Source organism: Arvicola amphibius, chromosome 12 (assembly GCF_903992535.2).
Source record: "Arvicola amphibius chromosome 12, mArvAmp1.2, whole genome shotgun sequence".
Classification (NCBI taxonomy): Eukaryota; Metazoa; Chordata; class Mammalia; order Rodentia; family Cricetidae; genus Arvicola; species Arvicola amphibius.
The window spans coordinates 101539233-101557591 of NC_052058.2; the positions used below are offsets into that span (position 1 = coordinate 101539233).

General features: G+C 47.4%; 1 protein-coding gene across 2 annotated transcripts in view; it reads right to left on the minus strand.

Moving 5' to 3' along the window:
* Nucleotides 1–16912, minus strand: part of Tfcp2l1 (transcription factor CP2 like 1) — a 53814-nt gene extending 36902 nt beyond the window's left edge. For both annotated transcript variants that reach the window (XM_038349281.1, XM_038349280.1), the window contains exons 1-2: nucleotides 16779–16912; nucleotides 12132–12283 (exon numbers count right to left, since the gene is read on the minus strand). In XM_038349281.1, coding sequence (XP_038205209.1) covers nucleotides 12132–12283; nucleotides 16779–16840 — 214 coding nt within the window. In that variant the 5' untranslated portion in view covers nucleotides 16841–16912. The remainder of the gene's footprint in view (nucleotides 1–12131; nucleotides 12284–16778) is intronic.
* Nucleotides 16913–18359: the final 1447 nt, after the last annotated feature.

The window sequence follows — 18359 nt, forward strand, 5'->3', positions numbered from 1 at the left end:
CACACACACACACACACACACACACACAAACATACATAGGAAACCTCAGAGGAGGCTGGGAGATCGGTGGGGAGAGGATGTGCTTAACATGCACAAAGCCAGCAGAGCGGTGGTGATGCACACGGAAGGGAGAGGCAGGTGGATCTGTGGGAGTTCAAGGCCAGCCTGGTCTACGGAGCAAGTTCCAGGCATTGGTTTGCAGAGAATCCCACCCAGTGTCCTCTGACTCCCACATGAACAAACACCACACCACGTGCTCATGGAATAAATAAATGTAAGTAAATAAATAAAAGTGATTTAAAAGACATTTTATGATATTTAGCACCTGATGAACAATGATTGTCCTCTGGCCCCCATACACAAGCATATACACAGAGAGAGACACAGACACAGACACACACACACACACACACACGGTTCACACACACAAGGGCTGGGGTTTAGCTCAGAGCCAGAACAGCTGTTGACTATGAACAAGACCCCAGAATCACACCCATACACATCCACCCATACCCACCCACATCCACACAGCCAACTAAAGATTAAATAAGATATGGGGGAGCTGGAGAGATGGCTCAGAGGCAGAGAGCACTGTCTGCTCTTCCAGAGGACCCGGGTTCAATTCCCAGCACCCACATAGCAGCTCACAATTGTATTAACTCCAGTTCCAGGGCTTTGACACCCTCACACAGGCATACATGCAGGCAAACATCAATGAACATAATATAAAAATAAATTATTTTAAAAAAAATAAATAAATAAGATATGGATACATTGCCGGCACAATAGAAGATGGTTCTACGATTCCCAGGAGAGAAGGTTCTGATATGTGGTCATAATGGCTGAGCTGTAAACACTAAGCTAAGTTTAAAGAGTCTGTCAAGTGGTCAACATTTCTAGGACAGCACTGATGCGCAAACTGAATGTGTCCATGCCCATGTGTGTCCACGGGGAGGCCAGTACTCAGGGTCGGGGTCCTCCTTGGCCACTCTTCCTCTTTTCTCTTTTCTTTCTTCTTGGTCAAGGTCGTTCACTGTCTCAGTGCTGGAGTTACTGGGGAGCCACCACGTCCAGTCTGCTTCTCCCACACGGGCTCTGAGGGGCTGAACTAAGGTCCTCAGCTCCCGTGGCAATGTTCTACCATCTGAGCAATCTTTCCAGCCCCGAAAGGAAAATGTAATAGACAGGATATGGATTATTGTTCTGCGCAGTAGGTGGAACTCGACTTGATGCCCATTTATTGATGCAGTATATTCAATAAGCTTTTGTCCTTCAAAAGGGATGGGGCTGGTGAAGACCGACTGCTCATGGATGCCAAGGACAAAAATATTCTAAAATTAATCAAAATGGCGGTGTATTTCGTCGAACATACTAAAAAACATCAAATTATCTTTTTTAGATAGTCTTGTTATGTAGTCCAGGCTGACCTCAGACTGAAAATCTTGCTGCCTCTGCCTCTCCTGTCCAGGAAAAGTGACATGCTGAGACACAGTGACAAGCTGAGATTTGCCATCACACCCAACTGAATTGTACACTTTAAATGGATGAATTGCATGCTATAGACATTACATCTCAATAAAGCTGTTTACTAAGGATGCCTTTAAAAAAACAGACCAAGGGCTAGAAAGATGGCTCAATGGTTAAGAGCATTTGCTGTTCTTACAGAGAACTGAACTTGGTTTCACCAACTAGGCAGCTCACAGCTATTTCTAACTCAGGTTGCAATGCATTTGAGGCCCTTTCTGCCCTCCACCAGCACCAGGCACACATTGTGGGACACATCCAAGCGTTCAGGGTGTGCTGATTTGAATGATAATGCCCCCCCCCCAGGCTCATTTTGAATGCCTGGTCCTCAGTTAGGGAAACTTTTGGGGAAGGGCAAGGCCTTGTTGGAGAAGGTGTGTCACTTTTAAGTTTCAAAGCCCTCTCCAGCGCCCCCTCTTCTCTCTACCTGTGGATCAGGTTGTAAAAAGCCTCAGCATCATGCCTCTCTGCTTCTTGCCAGGATGATAATGGACCAACCCTCTAAAACTGTACGTTTTAGCCTCCAATTAAATGCTTTCTTTTGTAAGAGTTGCCTTGGTCATAGCAATAGCTTCACAGCAATAGAGCAGTGACTAAGACACAGGGAGAACACTCATGTGTGTAAAATAAATCTGAAAAAAAAAGGCAAGCAAAAGCCAGGTGTGGTGGCAGGCACATGCCTATAATCTCCAGAAGCTCATAAAAGTGAGTGCGGCCTATATACTTATAATTCCAGCACTTGGGGCGATCCGTAGTTCAAGGCCATTCCTTAGCCTGGGCTATATGAAACCCTAGAGAAAGGCAAAGTGAAACCTGGAGGGAGGGAAGGAAAAGGAGGGGTACCACTGCATGTTCTGGGGCAAGCCCATACCACCTCTCTAAACCTCAGTTTACCCACCTATGAAATGGATGGCTAAGGCACAAGGGCTAGTCATGTTTCTATAATCTGAATGCATTTAAAATCACCAGCAATTTGTAGGTTCTGATTAGTTGTCCTGGTGGCAGACACCAGGGGACTCTGCATTTCTGCAGGGACAGTGCAGGGACATTGAAAGCAAGGTGGTGTAAATGTCCTGTGCTTGGGGGTGGGAGGTCTCATTTCTGTACTCTGGAATCCTAGAACACCTGACCTCTCCCTTCCATTCTGCACCCACAGAATCCTTAGTAGCAAGCTGGAGAATGCTAGGTCAAGAACACGCCAGGTTCTCTCAGGCACAGAGTGGTCTTGAGCCAGCAAGGCCGAGTCTTCTCCAAGGGAGAGAACAGACAGTATGTGTACTCAGCCATCTTCTCCACCCCATTCTAGTGCACAGAAGACAGATCCCTAGCCTTCTTTCCCGAGGCTCAAGCACAGAGGAAGAAAGCCCACCCTCTAGGAGCCATCTGAATGCTACCCTTGAGTCCCAGTGAGGAGCCGGTTAGGACCCCACTATGTATGCTGAAAGTGTTATATCCCTTCTGGGCCTCAGTTTTTTTCATCAATGAGATGGGGTTAAAAGAAGAGGCTCTCAGGTTACTCAAAGGACTTTCCTATGATAAGATAGGTAAAGGGCCGGGCGGGGAGATAACCAGTGGTTAAGATTACCTGCTGTGTTTCAGGCAACTCCACCTCCAGGGCATCCGCTCACCTACACCTAAATATAAATCTTTTTTTTTTTTTTTTATTAAAGCCATGTGAAGGGGACTGGGGATGAAGCTCAGTGGTAAAGCACCTGCTTAGCACACGTATTGCACTAGATGTGATCCCTAGCACCATATAAACTGAGCCTGGTATAAGCCCAGCACTTAGGAGGCAGAGGCAGAAAGAGGAGTTCAAAGTCATCCTTGGATACAATACACAGTGAGTTCGAAGATGTAACTGGACAGGTAAAAGTTAATGAACAGAGCTGGGCATGGCAGGACACTCCTGTACGCCCAGCTCTTGGAGGTGGAGGCAGAGAGACCAGAAGTTAACAGCAATGACAGATTCAGCTACTAGGAGGTTCAACAGCGTGGACTACATGAGACCTTGTCCCGAAAAGCAGAGGCTGGTGAGAGAGAGGCAGGCTGGTGAGAGAGGCCTCCCAACAAGCCCTGGAGACCCACATCGTGGAGAGACTCGGTTCCTTTAAGCTGTCCTCAGATCTCCACAGTGGTATCACAGTACACTGCCCCCTAAACACACATAAATAAATAAATGTAATTTTCAAAAATTAAAAAAGCATGGGGTTGGAGAGATGGCTTAGTGGTTAAGAGCACTGGTTACCCTTCTAGAGGACCCAGGTTCAACTCCCAACACTCACATGGCATCTCACAACTACCGGTAACTCCAGTTCCAGGGGATATGAAACCCATAGCAAAACACTAACGCACATAAAAATAAATTTAAAAAGTAGCCATGTGGTGGTGGTGCAAGCCTTTCATCCCAGCACTTGGGAGGCAGAGGCAGGTGAATCTCTGTGAGTTTGAAGCCAGTCTAGTCTACAGAAACGAGTTCCAGAACAGCCAGAGCTATTTACACAAAGAAATCCTGTCTTGAAAAACTAAAAACTAACAAATAAGAAATAAATTAGTTAAACAGAGATATAAACACTATACATATAAAATAAGTAAGCAAATTAGCCGGGTGGTGGTGGCACATGCCTTTAATCCCAGCACTGAAGAGGCAGAGGCAGGTGAAGCTCATGAGTTCAAAGCCAGCCTGGTCTACAAAGTGAGTTCCAGGATAGCCAGGTTAGACAGAGAAACCCTGTCTCAAAAAACAAAAACAAAAACAAAACAAACAATTTCTTCCAATTGAGCATAGAAGGCAAATGCCCACTGAGCCACACCTCCAGCACAACCCTTAGGACAGGAATAGGAATGTCTGTTGGTGTGCAATTATCAGGTGGTATTTATAACATAACCTTGTTTATCTTCAAAAGTGAAAAAAATCAAGCCAGGTGGTGCTGGTGCACACCCCTTTAATCTGAGCCCTTAGGAGGCTGAGGCAGGCAGATCTCTGAGGCCAGTCTGGTCTACAGAGTGAGTTACAGGACAGCCAGGACCCTGTCTTAGAGGGAAAAAAAGGGGGGGAGCTCACATCATAAAAACTTATACATAATTTGGACATCCAGACCTGGGACTTTAATCTCAGTACTCTTGAGGCTAAGGCAGGCAGATCTCCAAGAGTTTGAGACCAGCCTGGACTACATAGTGAGTTCTAGGCTAGCCAGGGCTACATACTAAGACACTGTCTCAAAAACAAAAACACAGATATACACATGCCCATTCTAATGTGACCAAGAAACATATCTAAAAGACAGGAGACAGATGGTTTCTGGAGTGGGCGTGTTTGTCCAATCAGTCACTGTTGCAAGCAGCGCTTACCCCTTAGGAATAATAAGAAAGATGGGAAGCATTTGTTGTTTTAAGTAATGTGCTTCAGGGTCATTTGTCTTCTGTAGTTTATATTCCCAAACTTCGGGCTAAAAATTAATCTGAAAAAGAAAACTCAGCTGCGGAGGAAAGTCAGCAAACAGGAGTTAATCCCACCTCATTCTTTAAATTCAGTCACTAAGAGACCTGGGAAGAAGGAAAAATGCAACCAGACATTCGTGGAACACTTACTTCTCCAGGCTAACAGCCGCAAGGGAGGTTGTACGAAAGAGGACAGCCAGGAGCCCAGAGATGAAGGACTTCCCAGGAGCTGTGAAAACGCTAAACTCCATTTTCCAGAGCCATGCAGGCCGGGCTATAATCTCCCTCCCTGAAGGGAGGGTGTGTCTTTCTTCCTTCCCGGGAGATATTTTCCCCACAGTTCCTCAGAGGCTACAGAAAATGCAGGGCCTAGACCTACCCAGAACAAAACCTGGTTTGCCCATGACTCCTCCCCTTCCAGAACTTTCTTCATGACCCACTACAGTGAGTGCCATCACTTCCCATACCCTGCCTAACATCAGGCTGTCAGTGAAAAAGCTGGGAACAATGTATTTTAGAATATATCTAGAAGAGAATATCAGGGCGAGGCCAAGACTCAGGCTCTAAGCCTGCACCTCAGCCAGCGACAGGGGGGACAGTTTAGAAAGTGCTTTTCTGGTGAGCAGGCTTCCTGTGCCCTAGAGGGCATCATGTGTTCTGCTACTCAATAGCAGTGTTTAGAAATGGTTTTAGGGACTGGGGATATTCCTTGGTCCACAGAGTGCTTGCTTGCTATACCCAAAGCTGTGGGTTAGATTCCCAGCACTAACTACATAAGCCCCTTCAGGTAATCCCAGCTCTTAGGAGGTGGAGGCAGGAGGATCAGAAGTGTGTGATCATCCTCAGGTAGCAGGTTGAGGTCAAGACTGTCTCAAAAAAAAAAAAAAAAAAAAAAGTCCTCTATGCCAGACACAGAAGCACAACCAAGTACAAGTGCTAATTGTACACACATACATACACCACCCCACAGCACTGTATGATGTAGGAGTCTCTTCCTCTGCCACTGTTTCTGCTCACATGAGTCCTGGGATCAAAGCCAGGCTGTCATGCTTAACAGCAAACACATTTACTAGCTAAGACAACTCACCAGCCCATGTTTTCTCTTTATAAACAGTAATGGCAGAAATGGGCTTGTTGGAGCCAGGCGCCTGGCCACAAGCTCGGCAATCTCCAGCTGGCTGTATTGCCCTAGGAGCACCTTAAAAGGATGTTCTTTGCCCAATTTACAGTAAGTCACGGAAGAGGAGAGGTCCCCTGGCTACAAGACAGATGTGTCAGCCACGCTGGCCTTTCCTTCGGTTTCCCCTCCTTGCAGAACCTTCACCCTCCACCAACTGGAGTTCCTGGGTGGATGAAATCAAGGTCCAGTGACATTGGGTCACTAGATTTAAGTGAGGCTCAAAGTCGTTTCGAGGCTGTTGAGATGGCTCATCACATAAAGGCGCTTGCCACCAAGCCTAATGATCTGAATTCTACGTGGGACCCCTCATGGTTGGAGAGAACCAACCCCGGCAGGTTGTCCTCTGACCTTCACACGTGCTCGCTGAAGCACAAAAGACCCCCCAAGACACACACACACAAACTAATGCACCCTATCTTGTCTGATCTCAGAAGCACACAAACAAATAAATAAATTCAATAAAAAGAAAATATTAAGAGTCGTTTGGGTGGAAAATACCAACGCTTTCTCATCAGCAAGCACTCCGAAAAGAGCTTCTTATCAAGCCAGAAGCACCTGGGATTCTCCTCCCTCCCCCTCAGGCTCCTGGGTCAGGAAAGCTGTGTCCACAAGGACCTTTGACCCTAACAGGGGACTAGCAAGCCTTCAGTCTATTCTGCAGTTGTTCACTCCTTTACAATTGTCTTCCCCACTTCTAAAACCAGCCACCAGGTTTGGAGACCAGCACACCCCGTGTGGCACGACTACTGCCAAGGCACTCCTCGGGCACGGCCCAGAGTGGTGGTCCATTGGTTCAGAAAGAAATGATATCCATACAGTGCTCTTTCTGCTCTCAGAGAACTTCAAACACAGCCCTCCACGAGAAGGACTTGGAGGGGCTTCACACAGATAAAACATCAAGCAACTGAGGGCACAGTTCAAAGACAGAACACTCTCCTAGCACACACAAGGCCCTGGCTTCTGTTCTCAGCACAACCGAGGGGGAAAAAACAGCAATAAATATTATAGGGCCAATACAATAAACATAAATAACAGAGAAAACCTTTCAATGGGATAAAAGGGTCTTGAATGACATGTTATTTATAATATGATAATAATGACATGTTTATTTAGCCATGATCTTACTATACAGCCCAGGCTGGCCACCAACTCAAGATTAACCCAGATTAACCAGAAGTCACCCAATCTTATCTGATCTAAAGCTTATCAAGGCAGGCCCTGGTTAAGTACTTGGATGGGGGGTGTGCTGAAAAGACAGAGTATACTATCGATAAGAGCAATAGGAAGAAAGATACATACATTTTCTGAGTAATTATTGCTCCCGTACCATAAGGCATCCAACATAATGCTTAAAATGCAGGTCAAAGATAAATACATAAGCCATTAAGCAGGTAAGGCCAAATGTCTCTGCCACCAAGCTGGACAACCTAAGCTGATCCCCAGGACCTATATGGTTCCTATATAGTTGAAGGACAGAATACCCACAAGTTCTCCTCTGATCTCCACATGTGTGCATGGTTTGTAGGCACTCACACAAATGAATAAATACATGCATACATACATACATATACATACATACAAAATTTAGTCATTGGTCTGGTAGAGTGCTTGCTTAGCATGCTCAGGACCCTCAGGTCTTACATGCTACACACAAGTGTAATTATCACAAGACACAGCCAGATGACTGACAGAGGAAAAATAAACATTGCAACACATGGCCGCTAAATGGTTCATAAATGATGTCTCTTCTGATGGAAGGGACAAATACTTCAGAGAGAAATTTACAAAGGACATAGTAAAATTACGCAGACATCCTAAAAGACTAGGGTATCTTAGATAGTTATTATAGGGCACAGAGTGCTTAGCCAAGCTGGTGCTCACCACCTATAATCCCAGCACTCGAGGCTGAGACAGGAGGACCACAAGTTTGAGGCTAGACTAAGTCCCAAAGACTGGGACCTCACCTTAAACAGTGACTAAGATACTACACAAAGATTTTTAATAAAAAAATAAAAATCAATTCTCATGTGAAAACTGGCAACACCTGACTTTGAGAGAGACAGTGAGATACACCGGGCTGGGAGGCGTGAAACACTCTGCCAAGATAATGTGTTAACATTTTAATGCTCTAATTCTATCTATTAGGTATATAACTAAAAAATAATCAAGCTATATCCACAGGGATGTTTATCAATGTTTAATTTCTAGACAAGTGCTCCACCACTAAGTTACAACACCACTCTTCAGCTTAATTTTTAAAAAATTATTACATTTATTTTTTGTGTGTGTGTGCACACACCCATGTGTGCACGTGCCCATGCCATGGCACATGTCGAAGTCAGAAGATAACTATTTGAAATCAGTTCTCTCCTTCCGCCATGTGGGTCCTGGGAATTGAACTCGGGTTATCAGTCTTGGTGGCAAAGCCGTCTTTATGTGTTGAGTCATATTATTGTCCTTAAATGTTTAATTTCTAACAACAGAAAATGACTGCTCCCAATATAAAGCTGGCCAGATAAAGAGTTTATGATACAGCACTATAGAATTCCAATTTTAAAGTATATATACATAAAATACATAGAAGATTAGTTGCCAGGTTGGCAAGATGACTCAGCCAGTAAAGGCACTTGCTGCCAGGCCTGACCCTCCCACCACCAGGACCCATGTGGGAGAAAACTGACTTCCCATGTGTGCAGTGGCAAGAAAGTGCCCCCACACACTAATGGATTAAACAGACACAAACACACACATGATATTATAGGCACCTTAAATTTGATTTTTCTTTGAATTTTTCTGCCTTTTGTTCTTTTCAGTTACTTTACGAGTTTCAGCTGGATACTTTTTTAATTTGGCAGAAACATGCAAATTAGCAACAATGAATATATTATGCATATTGTTTGAATATTGTCACATAGAAGCTACTACAGAGAGGACTAGCTGTTGAATAGTAACTTTTTTAAAGACAGGGTTTCTGTGTGACTCTGGCTAGACTGGAACCCACAATGTAGACTAGACTAATCTCAGACTCACAGAAATCCCTTTGTCTCTGCTTTCTGAGAGCTGGGATTAAAGGCTGCACCACCACACCAAACCAAAATAACTCATTTTTAAAACTATAATTCTAAAAGCTTCCTTTCTCCCTTCCTTCCTTTCTTTTTAAAGACAGGGTCTCAAGCACACACACCTCCCACTCCAACCCCCACCCCATCCTCACTCTCTGTAGCTGAGGGTGACCTTGAACTTCTGATTCTCTTGCCTCTCAGAGAGCTGGGATGACAAGTGTGTGCCACCACACTTGGTTTATATAAGGTACTAGGGATAAAACCCATGGCTTCCTGCATGCTAGGCAAGTGCTCTGGCAACTGGGCGAGGTCCCAGTCCTTCCTAAACAATTTACACTTTCTGTAATGAACATCTACTATATTACTACTCAGGCAAGACCGTGCATTTGCAAAACTGAGACAAGATGGAGTTAGACAGGGGTCAATTTGGGATGCACAGGAGGTTCCATAAGAACCTTGGAAACAGACTTTAATCCCAGCACTCGGGAGGCAGAAGCAGGTGGATCTCTGTGAGTTTGAGGCCAGTCTGGTCTACAGAGTGAGTTCCAGAACAAGCTCCAAAGACACACAGAGAAACCCGGTCTCGAAAAACCAAAAAAGAAAAAAGAATAATATGTAGGGATGGAGGGATGTGGTTCTGTGTTAGAGCAGTAGCCTGCTGTGCAAGGCCCTAGGCTCTGTTTCCTTTGTTGTGTAATAGTAGATAAATCTGTATATATATCCAAAGGAAAAATACCAAGTTAACACAGGCAGGCGGATGGAACCACAGGGTGAGCCCTTCACCATCTGTGATGGGGAAGAGGACATTCTCTTTTAAACTTGTTAATAAGACCTAGTATGCTATCAAACACTTCCTACCGTTGGCTAAATAACAGGGAGGGGCATGATGAACACAACCAAAGAAAGGCCTTAAAATGGGGGCAGGAGACAAAAACACAATGTCCCTGTTCAAACAATAAGACCTCACACTGCTCACACGGGGCATGGCCCCAGTCAAGACCCACATCAGCTCAGTGGCCTCATTCCTTCACTCTCAAGTTTAAGCAAGAGGAGGGTGGTAGGGAGGGCATGGGGGGGGCGCTGATGAGGAAAGAAACTGCTCAAAGAGAAAGTTGGCAGCATTTAACCTTCAAGAAGTAAGAAAGGACAATGACAGAAGCCACTGTGCAAACACACAAGGGACTGCTTCCAACTGGCTTGTCACCTGCCATCAATGGCCATCAGCCACCACAGCCAGAGTAGTGAGTGCTCAGCCCACAAGGGTGAACCCTGCCCTCCTCGGGGATAGGGGATAGACTAGCAAGACGGGCAGATTCCATGCAGGAGTAACCCAGACACTTCCATTCATCGTCAGCTAGAGACCTGGGCAAGGTCAAATCCAAGAGGCAATTCTGCAGAACGGAGGCAGCTTTTTTTTTTTTTAAAGCAGGGCTCAGCCGCCTCTCCCAGATTGCAATTCACAGCAGAGGAGGAACCAGTGCATGCATGGGTGATGGCAACCAGATTCATTCTGAGGCATCCAGGAGACGGTGCTAAATACAGTCCCACCATCAGGACAGAGACCGGGGACACTCTATCCACCAGAATACGGCTCGTGTGTCTAACAAATCAAACACTCAAATGGGAACATGGGGTGGTGAGATGGCTGACTGGGTAAAATCAATGACCTGGCTGAAGAGAATAAGCTCCTCAGAACTCTAGTGTGCACACACCCATGCACACACACAAACAGACATAAATGTAATCACACACATACACTTATACATATCCATAATGTAATCACACATACATACATACATAAATGTAATGGAAAATTTTAAAGAATTATTGAAAGCTAAACACAGAGTACAAGGCTATTCATAGTCTCAGCACTCAGGAGGTTGAGGCAGAAGGATCTTGAGTTTCAGACTAGCCTGAACTACCTAGCAAGATTCCAACTCAAAAAACAACAAACAAACAAACACAAATTGGAAGGGCTAGTGGTTTCACAACTGCCATCATGCCAGGCAGGCTACTTACCTTCACCCTTTTAAACGCCCCCCAAAATTAGACTTTCTTATTTTACATAAGAAATCACTGAGGGCCGAGTAGTGGCGGTGTAGGCCTTTAATCCCAGCAGTTAGGTAGAGTAAGGTAGAACTCTGAGTTCGAGGCCAGCCTGACCTACATTCAGAGCTACAGAGAAACCCTGTCTGGAAAGACCAGAGGGGCAGGGAGAGAGAAAGGGAGGAAGGAAGTGAGTGAGGGAGGGAGGGAGGGAGAGAGAGAGAGAGGGAGAGAGAGGGAGGGAGAGGGAGGGAGGGAGAGAGATGGAGAGGGAGGGAGGGAGGGAGGGAGGGAGGGAGGGAGGGAGGGAGGGAGGGAGGGAGGGAGGGAGAGATCGCTGAGGCTCTGAGAATAAGGAATAGCAGGTCTCTGTGCTGGAGGCACAATGATCTGGGCAGCCAAGGGCAGCTGCTCTCCAGTGGGGGAAAGTCAGACCCTGAGCTGAGAAGAATGTAGGCCAGCTTAGTCCATGAAGGACAGCAGACCAGTAATAGCAACCACCAATCACCGACTTTTGGAGGCTTCATAAGGAAGAAGCATTACAAAGATGACCCACATTTGGCCTTCCCTTCCTTCCCTTGTTTTCAGGACTCTCGTTCTGTCATTCAGGCTGCCGCTGCCTACGGAGTAGGACTACGGGCCCATGTCACTACTCCAAGCTCAGTTTTCAATATTTCCATTTACCCAGTGAAGTCATGGCAGTCCTGGGAAGCCACACAGCTAAGCTACAGAACTGGAACCTATGCCTGACCCCTAAGCTCGAACTCTTTCTTTCCAGAGTCCCGTGTCACAGCTAATGGGGCTCAACGGGGCCTTGAACACCATCTGCTAACTACCCCAGTAGTCCGCCAGCCGGGGTTCCACCCCTAGGAAGTCTTTACCTTGATTGAGATATGTCAAGGTCTCTTCATGTAGCTTCACAGCTGGGGAGGTGGCAGCACACAGCACGTACTGCAGGGGTGGCAGGTGGGCCCCATTCTCAGGAGACAGCTGTGGTTCCTCCTGCTTGAAGATGGGCAGAGCCAGCACATCACTGTAAAACACAGGAAGCGGTGGTAAGGAGTAGAGTCCAGGAACACAGAGCTATGCCGGGCGAGATATTCAGGCCTCGGTGCCAAACACGGTCCAAATCTCAGATGCAACCACTATGGCATGGTCCCAGCCCCGTTCAACGGCCCTCATGAGATCCAGTCACCCAAGGCCTGGAGACAGGAAAGTGTAAAATTGTCTACCTCCTGAGGCCTAAGCGACAGAAACCAGCAACTCTTTCTTTCTTTCTTTCTTTCTTTCTTTCTTTCTTTCTTTCTTTCTTTCTTTCTTTTTCTTCCTTCCTTTCTCTCTCTCTCTCTCTCTCTCTCTCTCTCTATCTCTCTCTCTCTGGAGAGCTGCTTTTTTCCCCTCCTTTTTCTCAGGGGGGAGGTATATAGTGCTCAGGAACTGTGTGCATGCTGAACAAATGCTATACCACACTGAGCTACAGACCAACACAGGCACCTGCTTCCCATCTGTAAGCAAAACACTTAAGACAGCTTTGGAAATAATCATCTGAACAATTTCTGCTTTTTTTACATTATTTATTAATTTAGTGGGCAGTGTAGGTAGTACACCTGTCACAACATATGTGGAGGTCACAGGACAACTTGCAAAATTCAGTTCTTTCCTATCACATGGGTCCCGGGGACTGAACTCAGGTAGTAAAACTTGGCACCCCTACCCACTGAGCCACCTCACCAGCCTCAATTTTTATTCTGTAATTAACTATATATACCAACACTCAGCAGTACTCCCTAACTATAAACTGCGTAGCCGAGGAGCAATTGCCTCCTCATCCACATGGACACGCACCCCATCTCTCCCAAAAGGGGGACCAACTGGTTTGTTTGTTTTGGGTTTGAGGGGCAGAGTTGAGACAGAGTTTCTCTGTGTAGCCCTGGCTGTCCTGGAATGTACTCTCTAGACCGGGCTGGCCTCGAACTCGGAGATCTGCCCGCCTCTGCCTTCAGAGTGCTGGGATTAAAAGTGTGCACCACCATCACCCGGCCTGGAGTTTTCTGTTGTTTGGATTTTTGGTTTCTTAATTTGACATGTTTATTTGGTTAGTTATTTGCATATATGCGTACACAGAGTGTGTGCTAACACCAAGATCAGGGGAGGGCTTTGGAAGCTTGTTCTCCCTCTAACCATGAGGACTCCTGGGATTGAACTCAGGTCACGAGGCTCGGTAGCAAGCACCTTTACCTGCTGAGCCATGTTGCCAGTCCGTAAGTCCTGCTTTAAAGCTCCTAATGATTTACCCAAAATACTACGAAGATAGAAAACCTTGATTTCAGTCTTCTTACCCAAGCAGCAAATCTTAAAATGCTTAAGAGTTGCTTCCTTCACCACTAAGTAACGTTCCCTACAGCAAAAAGTCAGCCCTGGGCTGGGGGGCCCAGCTCAGTCAGCAGTGCGTGTGCAATCATGAGGACCTAAAGTCAGTTCCAGAGCCCAGTCTATAAACCTGAATGAAGTAGCGTTCACTAGTGACCCCAGGATGGGAGAGATGGGGTGGTTGGATGACCCCCAAGGCTCACTGGCCAGTCAGCTTAGCCTGCCTGCCAAATTTCAGGCCAGCAGGGGACCCAGCAAGAGGAACATCACTAAAGACTAGCTGGCCACTGTGGCCACACCTTTAATCACAGCATTTGGGAGGGAGAGACAGGTGGATCTCGGTGAGTCCGAGGTCAGCCTGATCTACACAGGGTTACAGGACAGCAGAACTACATAGTGAGACTCCATCTTAAAACACACACACACACACACACACACACACACCAAACAAAAAACCAATACTGGCTCCTACACACATGCATAGATCATCACATCATCACACACATGTACACATCAGCCTCCAATCATCCTGTAGCAGAGGAACTTTTCTAGACTTTTCCGGAAAGGTATCAGTACGTTGCCCAAGCTAGCCTTGAACTCCCAGACCCAATGAACTGTCCCACCTAAGGCCGAGTTGAAGGGCTACAGATGAATGTCATTGCAAAGACCAATGAAATCCCCGAGGATCAGAATGACCTGCAGGCAGGCAAAACTTGCTTAAGGATTCTAAACTATGTTGCCACAGAAACAGCTACCAGAGGGTGTCCGCCCTATCTTGATGACCCTCCTCCCTCCATGGGTCTGGGCCATGAATCAGATCAGCTGACCCAACTTCACTGCAAGTCACCAGGACTATGTGTTCCCTGTACAGCATCATAAATGAGTGTCCATGAAACACAACCCAGCACACACCCCAACAGTGTTTAACAAACTCCCAGAAAGCCTGCCTTTGGGCACACCTGGGAAACCTTCCCTATGTGGGCTCTTCTGTTATTCCTGTCTGCTGCTGAGAAAGAGAGAGAGAGAGAGAGAGAGAGAGAGAGAGAGAGAGAGAGAGAGAGAGAGAGAGAGAGAGAGAGAGAGAGAGAGAGAGAGAGAAAGCAGGGCTGACCAGCTAGCTGCACCTTCACCAGAAGCAAACCTTCCTTTCCCCTTCTCCAGCCTGGGCAGTTATGAAGGAGCGCAAGTCATCCTGCTCACCTAGGAATTGCATAATTTCATGTTTGCCCAGACCATGTTAAGTTAATAATCCATGCGCTGTTACTTTTAAATTAAAAAAAGAGGGGGGTTGTTAAGAACCGTCACTCAGCACTAACTTGTTTCTGGCCTGGTGTCCTTATTTGCCAAGGAATAAAAGTCACCAGAACATCAAACAGAAAGGAGCGGGAGGGACCTGAAGGCCACTCACTATTCGGTGAAGTCAGATGGCTTGTAGAACTTCCAGCAGAACAATAATAATAATAAAAAGGAGAGCCGGAAGTTATCAAAATGGAAAGTCCCAGGGTTCATCCCAGCACTGTAAAAAATTAAATTAACCAAGCGGCGATGGCACACACCTTTAATCCCAGCACTTGGGAGACACAGGGGGATCCCTGTGAATTCAAGGCCAGCCTGGTCTACAGAGCAAGTTCCAGGACAGGCTCCAAAGGTACACAGAGAAAAACCAAAGCAACAACAACAACAATAATAAATTAATTAAATTAAAAAATTTAAAGAGGGAAAAAAGCAAAACAAAAACACCCTTGCTCTAGCACGGACCACAGGCCTTCAAGGAGGTCAAAAACTATTTGAAACTAAAAATAAAAATTAAAGGCAGCTTCCAAGAAGGGAGCATGGACTGTCTTCACCAATTGCTCCCTCAAAGGAACCAGTGCAGCTTGGTAGCACTCAGCCCCAATGATTGACTTCCTCCTTCCATGCAAAGTCCAAATCCTAAAAGTATCTGGGTTAGCTCACTAACTTATATCTCCTGCGAAGATGCAAGACCACACCTCTCCTCTCACAAAACTGTCCCCCAACAGGTGCTTCCGACTTTAACTCAAGGTCACCTTCAGATTCATTAAGATGGGATGAGATACCTAGTGGCCACTCACCTAGTAGTAGATCAAAAGAAACTACCAGCAACCTTATAGGTGTTACAGTTAACATGTACTTACTCTGCAGCATTTCTAACCCTGGGCTTTGCATTGCCTTCAGCACACCAGGGTCTGCGGTCAGATTGATTGCCACTTTCTATGACTTGGAGTTAAAACAAACAAAAACTGAAGATACACCAGCGAAACCTGGTCAGGCTTAGGCTTTCTAAGAAGGGGGTGTCTTCCCAGAGGGCTTCTGGACATAGAAACTTAAAAGTACACATAACAGAAAATTAAAGCTGGGAGATTTGGGGGTCCAAAAAAGCACATAAGGTTCTGCAGTTGGGATCGACTTCTGCTTGCAAGCTCGCTTTTTCCTGAACCCACGTCCAACACCTTTTGGGTTAAGTAAGGCACATATAATAAACTGTGAGTAGGATGGAAATAAAGACAGGTTGAAGCTGGTTCTGGCGAGTTCAGAAAATGAAATGCCTGCCTATTGGCCCTCCAGTCAGCTGTACCACGGTGGAAAAAAAGAATTCCGTAGTCGCCGAAGCAAAGGGGGTGGGAGTGGGGGGGTCTACTTCCTAAAATAGGGAGTTCAGAGAACTTTGCGATACCCGCGGGACCCTCTTCCCTTGATGCACGCTAGAGAAATCCCCGCAGCAGAGAGTTAGAGGCCGGGGCCTGGGGGCCACACCAAGCTCACCCAGGCAGGGACGGCCAGCCCACCGGAGCCCGGGCCCTCAAGGCAGCAGCGCAGACCGGCTCCCACCACCCACCTGTGGGCCCACCAGCCGCGATGAGCCAAGAGCGGGGCCTGGCTTCCTGGGACACACGAGCTCCTGATGGATGTGGCAAGTTTATTTCTCCAACTGGAGAAGGGAGAGGGAAGGCTGCGGGACCGGGCCGGGGACGTTGCGAGCGACCAGGAGACCTCGGAGAGTCGCCCCGCTGGCATCAGCGCGCCGCCTCCCCAATCAGCCCCCCGGGGGTCTTCCGGAGAGTTCCCCCTCCCCTGGAGGCCGCACTGGTCCGTCGGCGCCCTGACCCCGATCGCAGGCAGGTGCTGTCCGGTCTTACCGCAGGTAGCTGCCAGAGTTGTGCTGGTTGTAGTGTTCGGGCTGCGTATGCCAGAACAGCATGGCTGGGGCTCCCGCAGCACCGGCCGGGGCGTGGCACCGAGCTGGACGCGGCGACACTGGCCACCAGCAGTCCACCCCAAAGCAGCACTCGAACCCGAGCACACAGCGGGCGGCGCCTTTTATGGGCCTCGGGTGGGCGTGGCATCCTGGGGCGTGGTTACTGCCGGTCCACCCCCACGGCTAGCGCGGCGGGAGGGCGGCGCTGGGCCGCACCTGGCTGAGCTCCGTGCCTTCCTATGCCTTTCCGGGAGCTCGCTCCTGGCCACTGCCCCTGGGGACACGGCCACCCTCATTGCGGCCTACTGGCCTCTCAGCCCCGACGCTAAGCCCAGGGCAGATCCCCAGAGCCACGGGGCGGTTGTCAGTGGCAGGAGTACCTAGGCACTCTGGATTGAGTTAATGTTGCTTTTGTTTTTCCTTGCACTGAACACTGATGGTCAGGCCTTTTTTTTTTTTTCTCCTCCGTTGCTTTTTCTTGTCTTTAATCCCATTACTAGGCATCTATGTGGTTCACTGCTCGCCTAACATACACAAAGCCCTAGGTTCTAAGCCCAGGTCGGGTAAAAACAGACCTGAAATCCCAGCCCTGGTGGAAGCAGAAAGACTACAAGTTCAAGGTCATTTTCTGCTACAAAGCAAGTTACGGAAATGCAGGAGAGCTTTGTGTAAAATAAACAAACAAACAAACAAACAAATAAATAAATAAATAAATAAATAAGGAAAGAAAATAGACACCTGGGACTGTTATTCAGAGGCCAGTTACTCCTCAGTCGGAGTTCAGATGTGCCGGGGAAGAATCTGAAAACACAGTAGTTACAGAGACCACAGGGCTTGTGACAACCCTGCTTTGACAACCTAGGCTTCTGTGACCCACAGAAAAGCTTAGGAAATAGGGTGAAGAAGCGGCCACAGAAGGCAGGGGTCTTTCCACCTGCTCCCCACCACTTCCTTCCCTCAGGGTTGCCTTTTAGTTGACAATTCTCTCTCTCCCTTCCCACCTCCTCCCTCTGTGTGTGTGAGGGAGGGGAGGAGCGGCATTGTACCTAGGTGTGTGTGGAGTTCAGAGGGTAGTAACTTCTCCCTCTACCACGTGGGCCTGGGGATCAAACTAAGGTCTGATAGGCAGCAAGCACCTTTACTAAAGTGCCATCTTTCTGGCCTTTAAGGTTTTGATGTTTATACTCTGACTGAGTGTAAGTCCTCTGGCTGAGGACAGGAGCAGGTGAGCAGGTAGGAAGATGTTCAGTTCCTGGAGCTAGACCCACAGGTCTCTGGACCCTAGGACCTCAGCAAGGCATACATTCTGCTTATGAGGCTTTGGAGACCTGAGCCCTTCACTACCTGGGACTGCACAGATACACAAGTCCTCCTTTCCGTGCTGGCCTGCTGTCTCTCCAGCTGGAGGCTGCTGCTCTGTGAGGAACCGTCACTCCCTGTCTGCCTTTCCAGGGACCACCTCTGCTGCGTGTCAGCTCCTGGAAGTCACGTGCCTCCAGGGGGTGGTCAACATTCCTGTGGC